At 45.8% G+C, this 17,761-nt stretch overlaps 1 protein-coding gene across 1 annotated transcript; it reads left to right on the forward strand.

The window, feature by feature from the left end:
- Positions 1–346: 346 nt before the first annotated feature.
- Positions 347–17,374, forward strand: DCST2 (DC-STAMP domain containing 2). Its single transcript, XM_044675047.1, has 15 exons — positions 347–659; positions 1,601–1,771; positions 3,363–3,464; positions 4,372–4,569; positions 4,903–4,968; positions 5,442–5,655; positions 8,637–8,794; positions 11,242–11,406; positions 12,218–12,385; positions 14,496–14,596; positions 14,996–15,126; positions 15,932–16,056; positions 16,609–16,702; positions 16,843–17,019; positions 17,113–17,374. Exons 1-15 carry the CDS (start codon positions 347–349, stop codon positions 17,267–17,269), a joined length of 2,340 nt encoding a protein of 779 aa, XP_044530982.1. The 3' UTR covers positions 17,270–17,374.
- Positions 17,375–17,761: the final 387 nt, after the last annotated feature.

Genomic DNA, 17,761 nt, shown 5'->3' on the forward strand with positions numbered 1-17,761 from the left:
ATCCCTTCTCACCCTCAACTGCCTCCTCTGTGAATTCATTTTGAATTCTATTGGAAAGGGGTAGATCGTCCCATTCTTATGATTTCCTCTTCCCTTTATACTAGGAAATGTGTCCCTTTTTCCTTCTAGATTCCCAACAGGGTGCAGTGAACGCTTCAGGGGTAGGAAAGATTTAGTGTATGCCACTCTCTGTCTCTCTAGCCCCTCACCTTGGAAACTAAGTGAGATGGGAAAGAGAATTCCACTTTAAATAACATTCTGGAACCTTAGAATATTGGCAGAGGGATCTAATAGATAAACCTAAGCCTATGGTTCCCTTAAGAAAGAGCCCTCTGCAAAGAGCACGATGGGCATCTCTAAGAGACCAGCAAACAGATGGACGCAGAAGCTGTTCTCCAAATCCAGGGCTAGCAATGAGATCCCTTGGTGGGCAAGGGACCAGAGCAAGGGACAAGAAGTGGCTAAGAGTGTGGGGGGCTTTATCCTGGGCCTTACTGTGGCTACAGCCTATGGGCTTATTGGTCTCTTGGTGCAGGGGCACAGTCCTTGGTCCTGCCTGGTGGTCACTCTCTCTCTAGCTATCTTCTTGTCCCTAGGTTTAGGCTTTTCCCGTTCTATCCGCATCATCGTCTTCCTGATGCTGCCTCAGATCTTCTCTAGTGAGTCCAGTGACACTGGGTGAGGGGGCAATAGGGAGAGAGATTGGGTTGTCCCTGCAAAGAGGAGGAAAGACGAACTTGTAGATAAAAGACATTTAGGCTAGAATGCTATTGAGCCTGGGAGAACTCTCGGGGATAGGACAGAAAGAATCACTGGAAAGAGGGCCAGGACCTGGGAGGACATTGGGATCAAGGGGGTAGCTAGAAGCATAATGGGGGAGAGAGGTGAGAAAGGGAGATTGTGATTAACTAACTGATGGGGATAGAAATAGAGAATACAGATAAAAGACCCTGACTTCAAGAAGCTTATTTATTCATCTCACAGATAATAGAGAGAGGGGGGCTGTGATGATTAGAGAAGGGAAAGTCACAAAGAAACAAGTTGAGAAATAGAGAAGCTCATGAAAAGCCCTTTTCAGATACAAAGGGTAGGGGTGATTGGTTTGAAGTTTGGGTTCCTCAAGGAAAAAGGCAGAAAAGCAGAGGGAGAGGGGAACATTGGGCCACCAGGCTGAAAGAGACTGGGGTAAAAATGAAAAAGGTTGCATCTTGGGGTAAAAGTTAGGAAGGCTGGACCTTGGGATGAAGATGAAAAATACCAGATTTGGGGATGAAGATGAGGAAAGCTGGAGTTGAGGATAAAAATGAGGGAAGTTGGATATTGGGCATGAAGACGAGGGAGGCTGGATTTGGGGATGAAGGTGAGGAAGGCTGGATCTTGGGGTAAAGATGAGAGAAGGCTATCTCTAGGCTGAGTAATGTTCTTTCCAGAAGTGGCCGTGGGTTTGAGGAGTGAAGCAGCATCAGCAGTTAGAGTGCCAGGGTGAAAAAGTAGTCCACGCCTTATCTAGTCCACATTGGAGAGGGCTCTTGAAGGAATGAAAGGGTTGGGTTTGGGTGATGCCCCAGGGAAGACTCTGAGAGATCATCATCTCCACCAGGACAGGGTCGGATTCTCCTGCTGATTGCAGCCTTTGGGCTGGTCATGCAGGGCCCCTGCACCAACATTATCCGAAACTTCAGTAGGACAAGTGATTCTGTGGCGTGTGGGGCAGAGCTGGCCCTTAACCAGACTGCAAAAGTGCTTCAGCGGGCTCGGCAGCCCTTAATCAGTAAGAGTTCCCTCCCTTCCTGCCACCTTCTTCTCTTCCTTCTCTAAAGTAATTGCCTTCCCCCCCCCCCCACCTGCTCCTTGGGGATCCGGCATCAAAGTTTCTACTTTACAGTTGTGGGGTCTCGGAAAAGATGGTAGTCAGGTGTTCTCATGAAAAGAATTTGGAACCAGAGTCTATGGGTTTGAATCCTTATTCTACAGCCTATGTGAATTTGGACAAATGATTTTTCTCTTGGCCTTAGTTTACCCAACTGTAAAATGAGGGATTCAAACTCTTAGGCATCTGCCAGCTCCACATGTTAGGATTCCTCAGAAGCCCTGCATTCTCTCCCACCCTTCCAGATGAAAAAAACTCCCATTCCTGAAGTGCTTTTAGGTTTAGAAAGCACTTTCTTCCTCATGGCCCTGGAAGGGACACTTGTGTAAATAGCAGAACTACAGCTATCTTGGGAAGGCGAGGAGGTGCCTGCACTTCCTTTCTACCCCCCAGTCTGAACTCACTCTGATGGCTAATTCTGGGACTGTGAAACCATGGGAGTCAGATGCCCTATTGTTTCATTGTTCCAGGGTTCTCCTTCCTCCCTAACCCCCTAGAGCCTAGGCTTGCCCCCTCCGCCAAATCGGCCTCACTTAGGTTGGAATATCCTCTGTGCCACCATTGCCACTGGGAAAAAAATGTCTAGCTTCTATTGTGGTAAATATAATTTCAATTATATTAATAATTCAATTCAATAATAATTCAATCATTTTTTAGTTGTGTCTGACTCTCTGTGACACCATAGGGGGTTTTCTTGGCAAAGACACTAGAGGGGTTTGCCATTTCCTTCTCTGGCTTATTTTCCAGATGAGGACACTGAGGCAAACAGAGTTCAGTGACTTACCCAGGGTCACACAGTGAGGAAGTATTTGAGACTGCTTTTGAATCCCCAAAGGTCATTCCAGACCTAGCACTCTATCCATGGCATTACCTAGTTTCCCATATTCATATAATAGTCATCTTATTTTCTGTATTTTTAATTATTTTTTAACTAATCACATGTAATGACAAATTTCCATATGTTTTCCCAAGATATATGTTCAAACTTCTCTCTCTCTCTTTCCCTTCCCTTCTTCTTCCGGGTGCTGATGGGAGATTTGATCTGGATTTACATGATTATCACACAAAACATATTTTCATATTGTTCATTTTTTTATGTGAATAATATTATCAAACCAAAACCCCCAAACATAAACCCAAATATACTAAAGCGAAAAACAGCACACTCTCATCTGCATTCCGACTCCAACAGGTCTTTCTCTGGAGGTGGAGAGCATTCTTTGTCATGAGTCCCTCAGAGCTGTCCTGGTTCATTGTATATAATACTCATTTTAAAAGTGAGAAAATTGCATTTTTCAGGAAGTTAAGTGATTTGACTCTGTTAACACAGTAAGTGGATTTGAACTCAAACCTTCTGACTATGAATCTAGTGTCCCTTCCCAAATACCCAGTGTCAGCCCATGTTCCCAGGCCCTGGGCCAGCCTTCTCTTAAGCTCAAGGATAAGGATTTCCCCACTGTACCTCTCTTTATCCCCTGCGGTCTCTTACTAGATGCCCTGAAAAAGATCAAGGCCATCGCTTCAAAGGCCAAGGAAGTGGCTGACCGGATTCGGAAATTCTTCCGTTCTATCATGGATGCTGTTAAGCATGTGGGTCAGTCCATTTATCAACAGTATCCTCTTTTCATAGCAAAAAGGCACAAACTCCCTTATCCTCTCACTTCCCCACCCTTCATCCTGATGTGTTGGTCCGTCCTTGGTCTGGGCCACTCTCCCAACAGTCCCTCTCATTTTCCATTTAATTGACCCAAACTAGAAAAAAACAAACAAACAAAAAACCAACGAGCCTGTCCTCCAGACCTAGCACTTGGAGGAAAGATGAGATCAAGAAATCTGGTAGCCTCAGATTCTTCCTCAGCCCCAAACGGGTTGTCCTACTCTGAAGAAGGAGACTGTCATCCGTGCTCATTGTATCAGCCCCAAGTTCTAGTACATTCCTGGGAAACCAGAACTATTAGGAGGCAGCACAGGGCAGCACAGAGGCCCTGGCTGTTCACACTCTCTCTAGGGAGAAGAAAGGAAGGGGAAGGACGAGGAGAGAAGGGAATAAGCATGAGCATTATGCTCAGCACTTCACAAATATGATCTCATTTGATCCTCACCCTGGAAGGGAGGTGCTAGTATGGTCCCCATTTTACAGTTGAGGAAACCGAGGCAGATAGAGGTTAAGTGATGTGTCCATAATAAGGGAGGCAATGTTTATCCTGAGGTCTTTCTGTCTCTGAGCTGAGCATTCTTTTGTCACCTAGCTACCCACTTACCCCCTCTCCCTTCGCTTGCTTTCTAGATCCATCCTGTCACATAAGAAAGGGGGTCAGTTAGAGGAGAAATATGAGAGAATAGTGTCAGTCTGTCCATCTATCCATTCATTCAGCCAGTCAACCAGCCACCTAAATATCTATCCATCTACTTAAACATTTATCCATCCATCCATCCATCCATCCACTTATATGTTCGGCAAGTATTTATTATATGCTCACTCTACCCGCCCTCCACCCCAGTCAGGTCCCTTCGGAATGTATGGTTCTGGCTTTTGCACATTGGTGATGTGTGCAATTCTGAGATCGGCTCGCCCTATAGCAAATGTGCTAAGGTCTTCGACGATGCCAGGAATCGATGCATGAAAGCACTGGGCCAGTTCTATTACCTCTGCTCTATCCTCATGCCTTTCAAGCTGCTGCTTTGTGGTCTGGCCCGGGGTGAGAGAAGGGAGAATCACTGTGTGGAAGGGCAGTCAGGGTGGGGAAAAGACCATGAGGAGAGGCCAAGTTTGGGAGATGGGGCTGGGTGGGGTGTGGAGAGACAAGGACAAAAGACCAAGGGGGAGGGCTGGGGCTGGTAGGGACTTGGTTTCAATAGGGAGGACATAAAGCCAACGAAGGGAGACTTAGAGTAACCAGGAAATGCCAATGGAAGTCAAGATTGGGAAGCAACAGGGGTCAATGGAAGACACGGCTGACGGTGGGAGATAAGTGCCCCATCCCTCTGCCCCTTCTGATTTTGCTATCCTCTCACCCCTCTGTCCCTCCCAGTGGCCCAGCTGTTCTGCGTCCTCCCCCAGTACATACAGCCATTCTTGAGGAACACCATTGGCACTCGTGAGTGACGCTGCCCGATTCCCATCCCATGGGTGCTCCCCAATTGCTACTAAACAATTGTCGAGGTTGGGTAATGGATCCTGGTTCCCATGGCTGCTTCCCAATTCCTGGGGCTCCCCTGATCCCTATCTCCCGGGATGTTCTCCCAGATGAACAAAGGACATGCTCTAACACCAAATATTCTGAAGTGCCGAATCTCCCTGGGAGGGCAAGAACGCCTGGAGGGCAAAGGCCTGAGTTTTATTTGTTTGTGCAGCTTGGTGGGTCCTCCCCTACCCCCACCCCCCGGCCCCCAACATTGCCAGGCACCTAGCAGGCACTCAGTGCTGGAATAAACAAAAATCTCTTCTTCCCCTGCAGATGTTTGATTTTGCTCCTGGACGTGTCCGGCATCTTTTCTGCCTGACCTCCCCTCCCTCAGGGAGTCCCACTCTTGCCCTGACTGCTCCCTTCTTATTTCTCCTACCCTTCAGCCCTCATGCGATTGATCAACCAGGTTCGGAAGGAGTTTGAGTTCAATGTCACAGCTTCCCATCACTTCAAAGTGAACCTCAATTCTTCCCGGAGCTTGAGTCAGGTGGCCTTTGACCTTCAAGAGGCCGTCAACCTCAAGCTGCACCCCATCAAGGAGACTCTGTCCCTGCTTACCAATACCACTCCACTGCTGTTCGTTTTCCTCTACCTCAAGTAAGCAGGGGGACATGGGGAAAGCAGGAGATCCCCAAGGAGGGAGTAGGGATTTCCAAGGCTCAGAGGTCTCGGAGTGAGAGGGGGACCTGACATTTCTTAGAAGGGGTTTCCAGGGCCATACTCACCAAGATAGGAACCTGACAGGTGCAGCTTGCTTGTTTTATTTTCTTCCTTAACTTTTTAGCTTTTATTTAGCTTTATTTAGACATTTGCCAATATCTATTCCTAGTGAAATCTCCCTTTAACAAAAAAAAAAAACTATATGGAAATGAATTAATAGGAGAACCATGTGTGACAGTAATAATAATAATAACTATCAATTATATATCAACCACTATGTGCCAAACATTTTATAAATATTATCTCATTTGATCCTTGCAAGAAACTGAGAAGTAGGTGCTCTTATTATCCCAATTTTATAGTTGAGGAAATTGAGGCAAACAGAGATTAAGCGACTTGTTCAAGGTCACACAGCTAGCCTATTTCTGAGACTGGATTTCAACTCAGATCTTCCTGACTCCAGACCCAGCATTGTATCCTTAGCTCCTGTGGTACCACTGACAATATATTATATTCTGTATTATATTATTATAGAATATATCATATTCTGTATTATATTATTATAGACTATATAGTATTCTGTAATATATTATTGTTATATTCTATATTCTATGTTATATTATATAATATGCTATATTCTGTATTGTTGTATTATTATATAATATATTATATTATATTATGATACAATATATTATATTCTATATTGTATTATATGATTGTAAGGTTTAAATTTAGATTTTATACTAAATATGATAGTTATAAAGTAATATTGTGGTCACTGATTTTAAAATATTATAACAAATCAAAATGACTTTTAGCAGCTTTATTTGCAAAGAAGTGGAAAGAATGAAAGTGTAAATGTAGACAAAGAAACAGATTCCTAACAAACCTACCAGCCTTTCTCCAGTGAAGTCTGGCTCAGCCCTGATAGGGGCTTCCCCAAAACTCTGTCTCCATGAGGATTTCCCAGTAATCCTCAACCAGAAGTCCCGGGGGTGTCTTCAGCCAGGGTTCCACCAGTGCAGCCTTTTCCAAAGCCAAAGCAGGCATCTCAGTCACTCACTCCAAAAGCCAGGAAAGGAATGAAGCCAGACCATGCTGGTCTCTTCTTTTTGGCCCCTTTTTCCTCTTCACTTCCTGTCACTTCCTGTCACTCCTTCTTCACAGAAACCAATGTCAGCCTTTCAATTTGCCTAGCACTGCCCAAGGGGGGTGAGCAGTGGCCTTTGGGGGTGTGAGCTTACTCTAGTAAGACTTCTGAACTCTCTTACTTAATGGTAAGTAGGGGTACTTTTAAGTTCTTAATTTGATTAGCTAAAAATAGACAAGGGGAGAGAGTTAATCCTATCTTCACATTATATTATATATTATATTTTGTATTATGTAATATATTATATTCTGTGTTATGTTGTATTACTATGTAATATATTCTATATAATACTATATATAATACTATATTCTATATTATACTATATATAATACTNCTTTTTCCTCTTCACTTCCTGTCACTTCCTGTCACTCCTTCTTCACAGAAACCAATGTCAGCCTTTCAATTTGCCTAGCACTGCCCAAGGGGGGTGAGCAGTGGCCTTTGGGGGTGTGAGCTTACTCTAGTAAGACTTCTGAACTCTCTTACTTAATGGTAAGTAGGGGTACTTTTAAGTTCTTAATTTGATTAGCTAAAAATAGACAAGGGGAGAGAGTTAATCCTATCTTCACATTATATTATATATTATATTTTGTATTACATAATATATTATATTCTGTGTTATGTTGTATTACTATATAATATATTCTATATAATACTATATATAATACTATATTCTATATTATACTATATATAATACTATATATTATACTATATATATACTATAGTATAAAATACTGTGTAGTATTTTATGGTATCCATATATGATATATTCTGTATAATACTATATTATTATATAATATATGCTACACTGTGTTATCCTATCATATATTATATTATCCTATAATATTTATATTCTATGTATACAGAACATGTATTGTATTCTGTGCTTGTAATACCCTACCTCTTTAGGGAGAAGAGGGAAGCATGCTTCATCATCTCTTCTCCTAGATGGACTCATTATTTACATCATGTTTTCTCTTCCTCTCTTATAAGTACATATGTTTCAGGCAGGGAGACAGGAAGCCCTGGGTTAAAATCTGGTCTTTGATATTTCCTAGCTGTGTGACCCTGGACATGTCACTTGACCCCCATTGCCTAGCCTTTACCTCTCTTCTGCCTTGGGACCAACACACAGTATTGATTGTAAGACAGAAGGTAAAGATTTAAGTCGCATAGAGTCAGAAACAGCCAAATGACTGACTAAACAACAATGACATCTAGCTCCCAGGATTACTGTGAAAGGAGATATTTGTAAAGCACTCTACAAACCTTAAAGTGCTACCTAAATGCTAACTATAATTATATACTCTGATAAGTATACCGTCAGGGGTCCACCCAGTATGCCAGAGGCCTTCCAGTATGCTCACAAGTACATAGAAGCAGAAATTAAGGTCTGCTTATTTTTATTGATATCCTCTGCATTTAGCCCAGCATTCTACACACATGTGCTCACTAAATATTTGTTGCTGATGATGAAAAAAGAAGATAATGGTTTTAAAAAAAAGGTCATATGTTTGTTTCTCCTAAAACTTTTTTCTTACAAATGTTTTTAAGGCCAGAAAATCCCAGATTTATAACTCAAACTGCATTTGTGAGAATGAAAATCCAGAGTCTCAGAAGGACAGTGGTGGGGATGGCAGAGGGCCCAGTTTTCAAACTTGCCAAGTATTCTACAAATACCTAGGGTGGGGCAGCCCCAGTTCTGGACCTGCCTTAGGAATGAGGCCCTGAAAAGCCATGAAACCTCCCTCCCTGCTCCCTCCTTCAGAGCCCTCTTCTACCGGTACCACTACCTGAACCGGGACAGCTTTGACAACATCTATATAACCAGCCGCTTTATTCGAATGGATAACCTCCGAATCCAGGCTGGTCTGCCTTCGGTCCTACCCCTGACCTCCAGGGAGCGCACCCACTACATCCGGCCAGGTGACTTGAAAAGACACAAGTTTCCCAAAGATAGTTTTAGGGGGCAGCTAGGTGGTTCAGTGGATAGAGCACCAGGTCTGGAATTAGGAGGATCTGGGTTCAAATCTGTTCTCAGATATTTCCTATGTATGTGACCCTGGGCAAGTCACTTACCCCTAATTGCCTAGTCCTTGTCCTTTTGTCTTAGAGTGTTACTAAGACAGAAATTAAAAGTTTAGAAAAAATTACGAGGTGTTTGAGGATGAGTCAAAAGTTACTTAGAAAGTAAAGGTTTAAAGAAAAAAGAATTAGGAGGTGTTTGAGGAAGGGTCAAAAGTTGCTAAGATAGAAACTAAAGGCTTTTAAAAAAAAGAATTAGAAGGTGTCGAGGAAGGGTAGAAAGGTGGCTGAGAAAGGGTGGGAAGGCTAGCACCCTGTGCCACAAACATCTAGGTACTCTCAGTACTGACCATCGCCCACTCTCCTATCCCATTACCCTAATGCTCTGAAAGACCAGGCTGACCTCTGTCTTTAATATTAGGAAAAAACTCAGATGGGGAGGAGATAAACTCTACCTTTGGGGAGATTCTTGTCTTATGAGGGCAGCCAAACACCTCTCCCTTTTCCCATTTCCACGGCCTCAAGGACATAGATTTTTTTTTTCTTTTTAAACCCTTAACTTCTGTGTATTGGCTCCAAGGCAGAAGAGTGGTAAGGGTGGGCAATGGGGGTCAAGTGACTTGCCCAGGGTCACACACAGCTGGGAAGTGTCTGAGGCCCAATTTGAACCTAGGACCTCCGGTCTCTAGGTCTGACTCTCAATCCACTGAGCTACCCAGCTGCCCCTCAAGGACATAGATGAAGAGAGGGGGAAGGTCTAACGATTCATCCAAAACTCTAGATATCAGAGTTGGAGAAGAAGGATGGGAGGGACATCAGAGGCTAGATGGCTGCTCTGGCAAGGCTCCCTGGAAGAGATCATGGACCAGAGATGAGCAGGAAGAAGAATATTTAGGAGGGGCAGAGGGCTTGGGTGGAGAATGAATGGTTCATGTGGGGCTGGGAGACAAGGACCAGTTTTGCACAGTGAGAAGTGTAGTGTTGGGGATTCTAGGAAGGAAAGGTTTGTGTAGGCATGGGCAGCCACCCTCATCATCACTTCAACTCTTGGTTCTCTTAGCAAGTCTCTAAGACTGTATGTAGATTGTAGAGAAGGCGACGACTAGCATTGATAGAAGGAATTTTCCTTCTTCTGAGAGTCCTCTATGTCAGTGAAATAGCAGGTCCATTCCCCAGCCACAATCATCACTGTCCTCATAACTTATGTGAAGCAAGTCTTAAAGCACTACTCAAATATTGAGATACTACAATAATAGTTAATGTTTTTTTTTAAAACCCTTGCCTTCTGTCATGGAGTCAATACTGTGTATTGGCTCCTTGGTGGAAGAGTGGTAAGGGCTAGGCAATGGGGGTCAAGTGACTTGCCCAGGGTCACACAGCTGGGAAGTGTCTGAGGCCAGATTTGTACCTAGGACCTTCCATTTATAGACCTGGCTCCCAATCCACTGAGCTACCCAGCTGCCCCCAGTTAATGTTTTTTTAAACACTCATCTTCCATCTTGGAATCAATATTGTGTATTGGTTCCAAGGCAGAAGAGTGGTAAGGGGTAGGCCCATGATGGTAAACCTATGGCACCCATGCCAGAGAAGACATGCAGAGTGCACTCTGACAGTATGCGCCGCCTCCCCCAGCCCAGAGTTCATTACTAGAAAGGAGCTGCTCTCCTCCCTCTCTCCACTGTGCCTGATGACATTTTTTCCTATCACTCGCCCCTCTGCCCAGCAGCCCAATGGGAGTGCTTTCTCCCTCCCCTGTGTAGAGTATGCACAGCACATGGTCTTTTAGGGGTTGGGACATGGCACAGCACACAGTCTCTGAAAGGTTTGCCATCGCTGGGCAATGGGGGTTAAGTGAGTTGTCTAGGATTGCCTAGCAAGGAAGTGTTTGAGATCAGATTTGAACCCATCTGCAGGCCTGGCTCTCAATCTGATGAGCCAACTAACTGTTCCCCCAATAATAAATATTTAAATAGCATTTTAAAGACTAAAAAGATAGAGTTTACGCCAAGGGAGTGAGATTCTGTACCATTTAGCCAAAAGGACCTCTTGCTGTGTTGTGGATGTATATTTTTTTGGCAAGGCATTCCTTGACCCCCAGTTTTCACCATTCAGAATAATTTTCTCCATTTTTTAGATAAGAAGACTGAGGCCCAAGTATGACAGAATAGAACTTATTAAAAAATTTCTTATTTTATGGTAGACAGGGTTATGGCATAAGGTAGAGATGGGGAGCATCTCATAGCAGAAGGTATCTTTTATTTGTTTACCAGCCACCAAAGTACCTTTGGCTGTGCTGAGTCTTGGGGAACAGCCTTCCTCTCCCTTATCAGGATCCTTCTTCCTCACAGGTTCCCTACGCCTGTCCAGGATGGAGAGGCTACGCTATGCCTTTTCCACCTTCACCCTAATCCGACATGTGCTAGTGGTGCTAGTGCTGGTGGTATTGGACTATTCTATCTTCTGGCTGCTGGACCTGGCTCGATACTGGTTACAAGGGGAGATCGTGGCTCGGAGTGAGAGAGCTGCTCCAGTCAGCCTGCTCCTGGTCTTCCCCCCTTTAAGCCCTCTGGTCCACTCCTTGGAACCTTTTCCGACTCTTAATCTCCATTCCCTTCCTATAAACTTTTTTTTTAACCCTTACTTTCTATCTTAGACTTGAGCAATACTCTTGAGCAATAAGGGCTAAGTAATGAGGGTTAAGTGATTTGCCCAGGATTACCCAGATAGAAAGTGTCTGAGGACAGATTTGAACTCAGGACCTCCTTTCAACTAGCTGATTAGCTGCCCACTAGTGCTCTTAACCACTGTACCAGCCAGCTGCCTTTTTTTTTTTTTTAAACCTTTAACTTCTGTGTATTGGCTCCTAGGTGGAAGAGTGGTAAGGGTAGGCAATGGGGGTTAAGTGACTTGCTCAGGGTCACACAGCTGGGAAGTGTCTAAGGCCAGATCTGAACCCAGGACCTCCCATCTCTAGGCCTGGCTCTCAAACCACTGAGCTACCCAGCTGTCCCCCAGCTGCCTTTTTGATGCGGTCATTTGAGCTGACATGAGAACATAGATTCTACTCTCTGCCTGCCCTGACCCTGGCTTAGGGTTGAGGGTGCTAAACCTCTGCTGGGTTCTGGGCGAAGTGTGTGTGTATCAGGGGTGGGGTGAAGAGAGGCTCTGGGCCTCCCCCTGCCCAGAGGCTTGAGGGGCCTCCCTATGTCCAATGGGGTCACCTGGGAGTACATTTCCCAGCTCTGAAAGTGGCCCTCCTTCCAAGAAGGCTCAGTGAGATGGGAGGATTTCACTGCCCACCCTGGGGGCTCCCTGTGTTCCCAGACCCTGTGTTGGTGTCAGTGAGTGTGGAGGGGACAGGCTACGTGGGACAGATCTACCGTGACCTAGCATCAATGTTCGACATCCTGCAGCAGGGAAATATCACGATCCATTCTCGGCGCTGCCTCCTCCGACCTTCAGAACCCAACTACAACAACTACAAACTCATTGGTAACTCTTCTCGGGGCATGGGGAGGGACTCAGAGATCCAGAGGGCACTGGGAGATTGAATCAACATTGGAAGGACAAGGGGCAGCTGGGCGGCTCAATGGACTGAGAGCCAGACTTAGAAATAGGAGGTCCTGGGTTCAAATGTGGGCTCAGACACTTCCTAGCTGTGAGACCCTGGGTGAGTTCATTAACCCCCATTGTCTAGCCCTTGCCACTCTTCTGCCTTGGAACCAAATCCACCATGCTGATTCCAAGAAGGAAGCTAAAGGTGTGGGAAAAAAACAAAACAAACAAAACACTGAAACGATGAAATTTTTTAATGGACTAAGTGACAAAACTGTGAAGGGAATTCAAAGTAGTTGAATGTGCAGACTCCAAGAATAGTAGCATCTGATACTTTATCAACCAGGAAGGAGGACCTCAGGGGAGTGCTCAAGGATCTGTCTTTGGTCTGTTCAGGGTTTTAAAAAAATGCTTTTCTGTTCTTTTTCTTTTTTTAATTATTTATTTGGATGAAGGCATTAGGAGTGTGTTAATAAAATTAATTGATGACACAAAACCAAGGAAGATAATTACAAGACAGATGTAGCCATCTGGAACACACCAAGATTTTTAGACTACCTCAATAGAGACACAGAAGGTAACATGTTCTAGCTGGTAGGGGTCCCAAAGTGGGTTTGAGCCTTTTCAGGAGGGGATGGCTCCCTATTGTCTGTTGGAGTTGGAGAAAGGTTAAAGGGGGTTGAGGAGAGAATGAGTGGTTCATGTGGGGCAGGGAGACAAAAACCATCTCTTCATCAAGAGTGGAGAGTTGAGGATTCTAGGAAGGCAAGGCTTGTGTAGACATGGGTGGCCATCCTCCTCATCCTACTTCTCCTCTTCCTCTTTATCCTCCTTCTCTTCCTCCTTCTTCTCCTTCTCTTCCTCCTTCTTCTCCTTCTCTTCCTCCTTCTTCTCCTTCTCCTCCTCCTTCTTCTTTCCTTACCTTCCAGCTTAGAATTGATACTAAGTACTGGTTCCAAGGCAGAAGAGGGGTATGGGCTGAGAAATTGAGGTTAAGTGACTTGCCCAGGGTCACACAGCTAGGAAGTGTGAAAGGTCAAATTTGAACCCAGGACCTCCTGCCTCTGGGCTTGGCTCCCTACCTACTGAAGCAAGCTGCTTCTCTTAGTATCACTTCCAAGACAGAAAGAGTTAGGTAACTGGGTTTAAATGACTTGCCCAGTTTCACACAGCTAGGAAGTGTTTAAGGACAAATTTGAACTCAGGACCTCCTGACTCAAAGCCTAGCGCTCTATCCACTCTGCTACCTAGCTGCTCCATGAGATAATAGTTATAAGAGCTTATCTGATACTCAGTAAGAATTACATAAATGTTAACTATTATTATATGTTGTAGAAAGGATTCCTATTCTGGTACAAGTTGTCTTCTAGGACCCATTCCAAATCTGAGATTCTATAAGTCTATGACACTTCCTGAAGTTCAAATCTTAGCCCTCAGGCTTACTAGCCTTATGATCTTGGCCAGCCTGCCCAAGCCTCAGTTTCTTCCCCTGTAAAATAATAATGATAAGAAGTCATGATTCAGTGTCAGACCTGAGAAACGCTAACACCTGCCCTTCTTCCTTCATCCAGCTATGGGGAAGACCAAGTGAGGTCATTCAAGTGAAATGCTTATTATAAAGTGCCACATGGGATACCAGGGCAGCTAGTTAGCACAGTGGATAAAGTACCAGGACCAGGAAGAGTCAAGTTCAAGATCTACTCCTGACATATGCTATGCCATCCTGGGCAAATCCTGAACCCTCTTAATGCCCTGGAGAGCCCTAAGATGGCAAGTTACAGGGTTCAGAATTCTCCCTACCAATGAAATCCCAAGTCTGATCCAAAAAAAAGAAAGTAAACATCCCTTAATGTGAGGATGACTAACATGGGTAGAGGGATGATGATGGAGGGGAGGGAAGATGTTCCAGAAAAGGAACCCTGTGTTTTGGGAGTCACAACACTGGGAGCCAGGGTCTCTCAGCCTGTCCTCATCAGAACCTGGGCAGTGGGCTGGCACCAAGGTGGGTCTAATGTTCCTCTGATGGTGATGCCCACCTTGCCCACAGGCCTCATGTATGGCCTGTGTTTCTGCGTGACCCTCTTTGGCTCTTACGTCGGGCGGATGAATCGGCTCATCTGTGCTTCCTACTATCCTTCTCGGGAGCAGGTGAAGGGGTCCCCAGCGGATGGGGTGGAGGGAGGGCAGTTGTCTTTCTCTGGACAACTGTGCTTCACAGTGAATTGCTGGGAGACTCAGCATCCTTCCTTCCACTTTGGGATGCCTGAGGTTCCATAATTCTCTGAAGACTGGCCCCCTCCCTGCACCAGGGCAAACACAAAGAAGCCTGCCAGGGCAGGGCTCCTTGGGATCCTAGGGACCTTGGGGTGGGGCTGCCACAGAACGATCTTATAGCTGGAAAACTAGGATTTGGGTAATTCCCCTTTTGTCCCCTTTGTCCCCAATGGCCTTTGCCTAACCTTAGTTAAGGGAAATCCTTCCTTTTTGATTTTGGGGTGAAATCTGTCCACAATTGGACTCAAAACATTGAACATCCCTCCCATCCAGGAACGAATCTCCTTCTTGTACAACACTCTGCTGGCCGGCAGGTCCAACTTGGCCACCGCTCTGCTTAGATCTGTGAGGCGTAGGTCGGTTGACCAAGGGCATCCCAATTTTCTCTCTGTGCTCTCTGTCAAGTGAGTTTTTTCTTCTCTTTTCTCTCTGAAGGGAAAGTCCAACTGAAGATGATGAAGGGGTCAGAGTGGAAACTTGTCCCTAACTGAAGGTGTAAAATATTTATGCAAAATGAGAGGTACCTCAGGTTTTGAGGGGATTGGTTTGTCAATACTATGAAGAAAGATTCTTCATGGGAATAGGAGGTGGGAATGGAGCCAGAGAAAGAAGAATAGCAGGCTGAATGAAGGTCTGTAGGAAGATCTTTCTAAAAAGTGAAAAGGACAAAAATAACAGGAGAAAAAAAAAGATGGGTTCTGAGAGCAACTAGATAGTGGATAGAGCACCAGATCTGGAGTCAAGAGGAACCAGGTTCAAATCTAGTCTCAGACGTTTCATGCCTGTGTGACCATGGCCAAATCACTTAACCCTCTTCTGCCTTGAACAGAAGCTAAAGGTTTAAAAAAAAAAAAAAAAAAAAAAGGACAGATAAGTAGTTCAGTGGATTGAGAGCCAGAGACAGGAGGTTCAAATTTGTCTTCGGACACTTCCCAGCTGTATGACCCTTAGCAAATCACTTAATCCCCACTGCCTACTCCTTCCCACTCTTCTGCCTTGCAACCAATACACGGTATTGCTTCTTCTAAGTCAGAAAGTGAGGGTTTTATAAAAAAATAAATAAATAAAAAAAGATGGGTTTCCCCTCATTCATAGATCTTTAGGGTGGGTTAAAGGAGGGGATGACCCATCCAGAGGCGGTACCCCAAACCTTCTTGTAACATTTTAGAGTAACAAATAAACTTAAATTTTGAAAAAATCTTCTTATAGGTATCCCTGCCTGAAACCACTGCTTAAACTCCTGGGACAACATCGGACCTACTGTCTGGGCTGTGGGAGGCCAAAGAGGGATGACCTGGAGGACTTTGTGTCCTGCAGCACCCCAGGTTGCAGAGGTAGGCCTGGCTGGAATCTTGCCCTGGAGGTGCCAAAGTGGTACTATAAAAAGGGATCTGGATTTGTAGCCTGAAAAGTTCACTTTAAATCCCACTTCCAACACTCTAGGGAGTCATTTATCGTCCTAGGCCTCAGTTTTCTTTCTCCAAAAAAAGAGGTGGGGGTGGACCGACTAACTTTTTCAGACCCATTCCAATTTTAAAGAGATAATTCTAGGCCTCATTTGCATAGCCACAATCGCTCGTAGTCCTTAATTTACATAAGCCTTGCATATGTTTTACCTTTGGCTCCAATGTTATCGCTGTGCAGGGACTCATTTGCATGCAGGCACGGTGATTTGCATATGCATTCCCTTGTTTGCATAGACAGGCACAAATTTGGGTCTAATTTGCATTGTGCTCTTTCTGCAATTTGCATACAGTTCTATTATTGCATGGCATTCCTACATTTGCAGTCCAGTGGGGTGGTAGGGGCTAGGAAGAGTAGAGAGGGAAGGGGGCTGGCCAGGCCCTGGCGCCCTGGATCACTCCTCCTGGGGCTTCACCCTCCAGGCCTCTATTGCAGGACCTGCTTCCGGCTCCTGAATAACACCTGCTCCGTGTGTGCGGCACCCCTGACTAGCCAGGGGGACCTGGACCTGGAGCTGTGAGTTCCCTAGGACGCCACCAGGCTGGGGGTGGGGGGGTTGGTTCCAGCTGGGAAGCAGGGGGCGGAGAAGGGGAAGTCACTTCTCTAGGAAGATCCCCAACCACCTCCAGGTCCCTAAACCCTGAGGTTTCCTCCAGGGACTCCAGTGACGACGAGCACCCTCGCCTGTGGCTGGCTTCCGCCAAAAACCTGAACAAGGACAAGCGATGGTCGCTGGAGAAGAAGCTGAAGGAAGTCCTGGGGGAGGCCAGGTTCAGGAAGCTGTCCCTCCATTCCGATTCCGGGTCTAACCTCGATGCGGCCAAGAGCTGGCGGTGAGAAGAGCGGAGGGATGCGAGGAAGAGTGATGGGAACGGGAAAGACATCTCCCCGCTTCAACCAGAGTGTCCTCCCTCCCCTCCCAGCAGGGAAACGACCACTAGCACGGACTTGGAGCGAGAGAATGAGGATGGGGGCAGAGGTGATGCAGTTCCTGAGCCCAGCCCCGCCCCGCCAACTCCCTTCACTCAGTCCCCTTCGGTCCGTATCGATATCCCTTCCCCTCCCCCCCTCCCCAAGAAATAGCCCCCTGATCCCTCTGCTTCCCTCCACCTTAACGCAGCCTTCTCTCAGTCTCCCGCCTCCAGACCCCACGCTCCTCCCCCAGCCCATAATTAAAGAAGGAAGGAGAGGCCAACACAATTGCGAATCTTAAATTATTATTATTTTCTTTCTGTTGCTTACAACGAGGGGAAGGAAAGGGAATGGGGCAGGAGAGGGGGAAGCGCCCCTCACCCAACCCTAAGGCACTGACTGGAAAAGCCAAGGGAAGGAGCAGGGGAGGCCAAGGTGTCCTCAGCTCCCCTCCCCCCAGCCCTGGGCCCCCCACCACCTGAAATGCTAAGATGGGGCCCGGGGCACCCAACCACCCCCCCAATATATTACATCATCACGCCTTAAATAGATACAGGGACTGGTCCCGCTACCCCCTCCCCTGACCCCCCTAGCCTGGGGGGGGGAGAGGCCTGAGCAGCTGTGCAAATGGGCATGGGGCATAGTAGGAGGGGTAGGGAAGGG

Source organism: Gracilinanus agilis, chromosome 4 (assembly GCF_016433145.1).
Source record: "Gracilinanus agilis isolate LMUSP501 chromosome 4, AgileGrace, whole genome shotgun sequence".
Lineage (NCBI taxonomy): Eukaryota > Metazoa > Chordata > Mammalia > Didelphimorphia > Didelphidae > Gracilinanus > Gracilinanus agilis.

Bases quoted from the DNA above. Each gene is read 5' to 3' on its own strand.
- DCST2 (XM_044675047.1), top strand. From the start codon at position 347: ATGGGCATCTCTAAGAGACCAGCAAACAGATGGACGCAGAAGCTGTTC. The intron at 3,465-4,371 runs GTCAGTCCATTT...CCTCCACCCCAG, and splicing joins GGATGCTGTTAAGCATGTGG to TCAGGTCCCTTCGGAATGTA. The intron at 16,703-16,842 runs GTGAGTTCCCTA...GGTTTCCTCCAG, and splicing joins GGGGACCTGGACCTGGAGCT to GGACTCCAGTGACGACGAGC.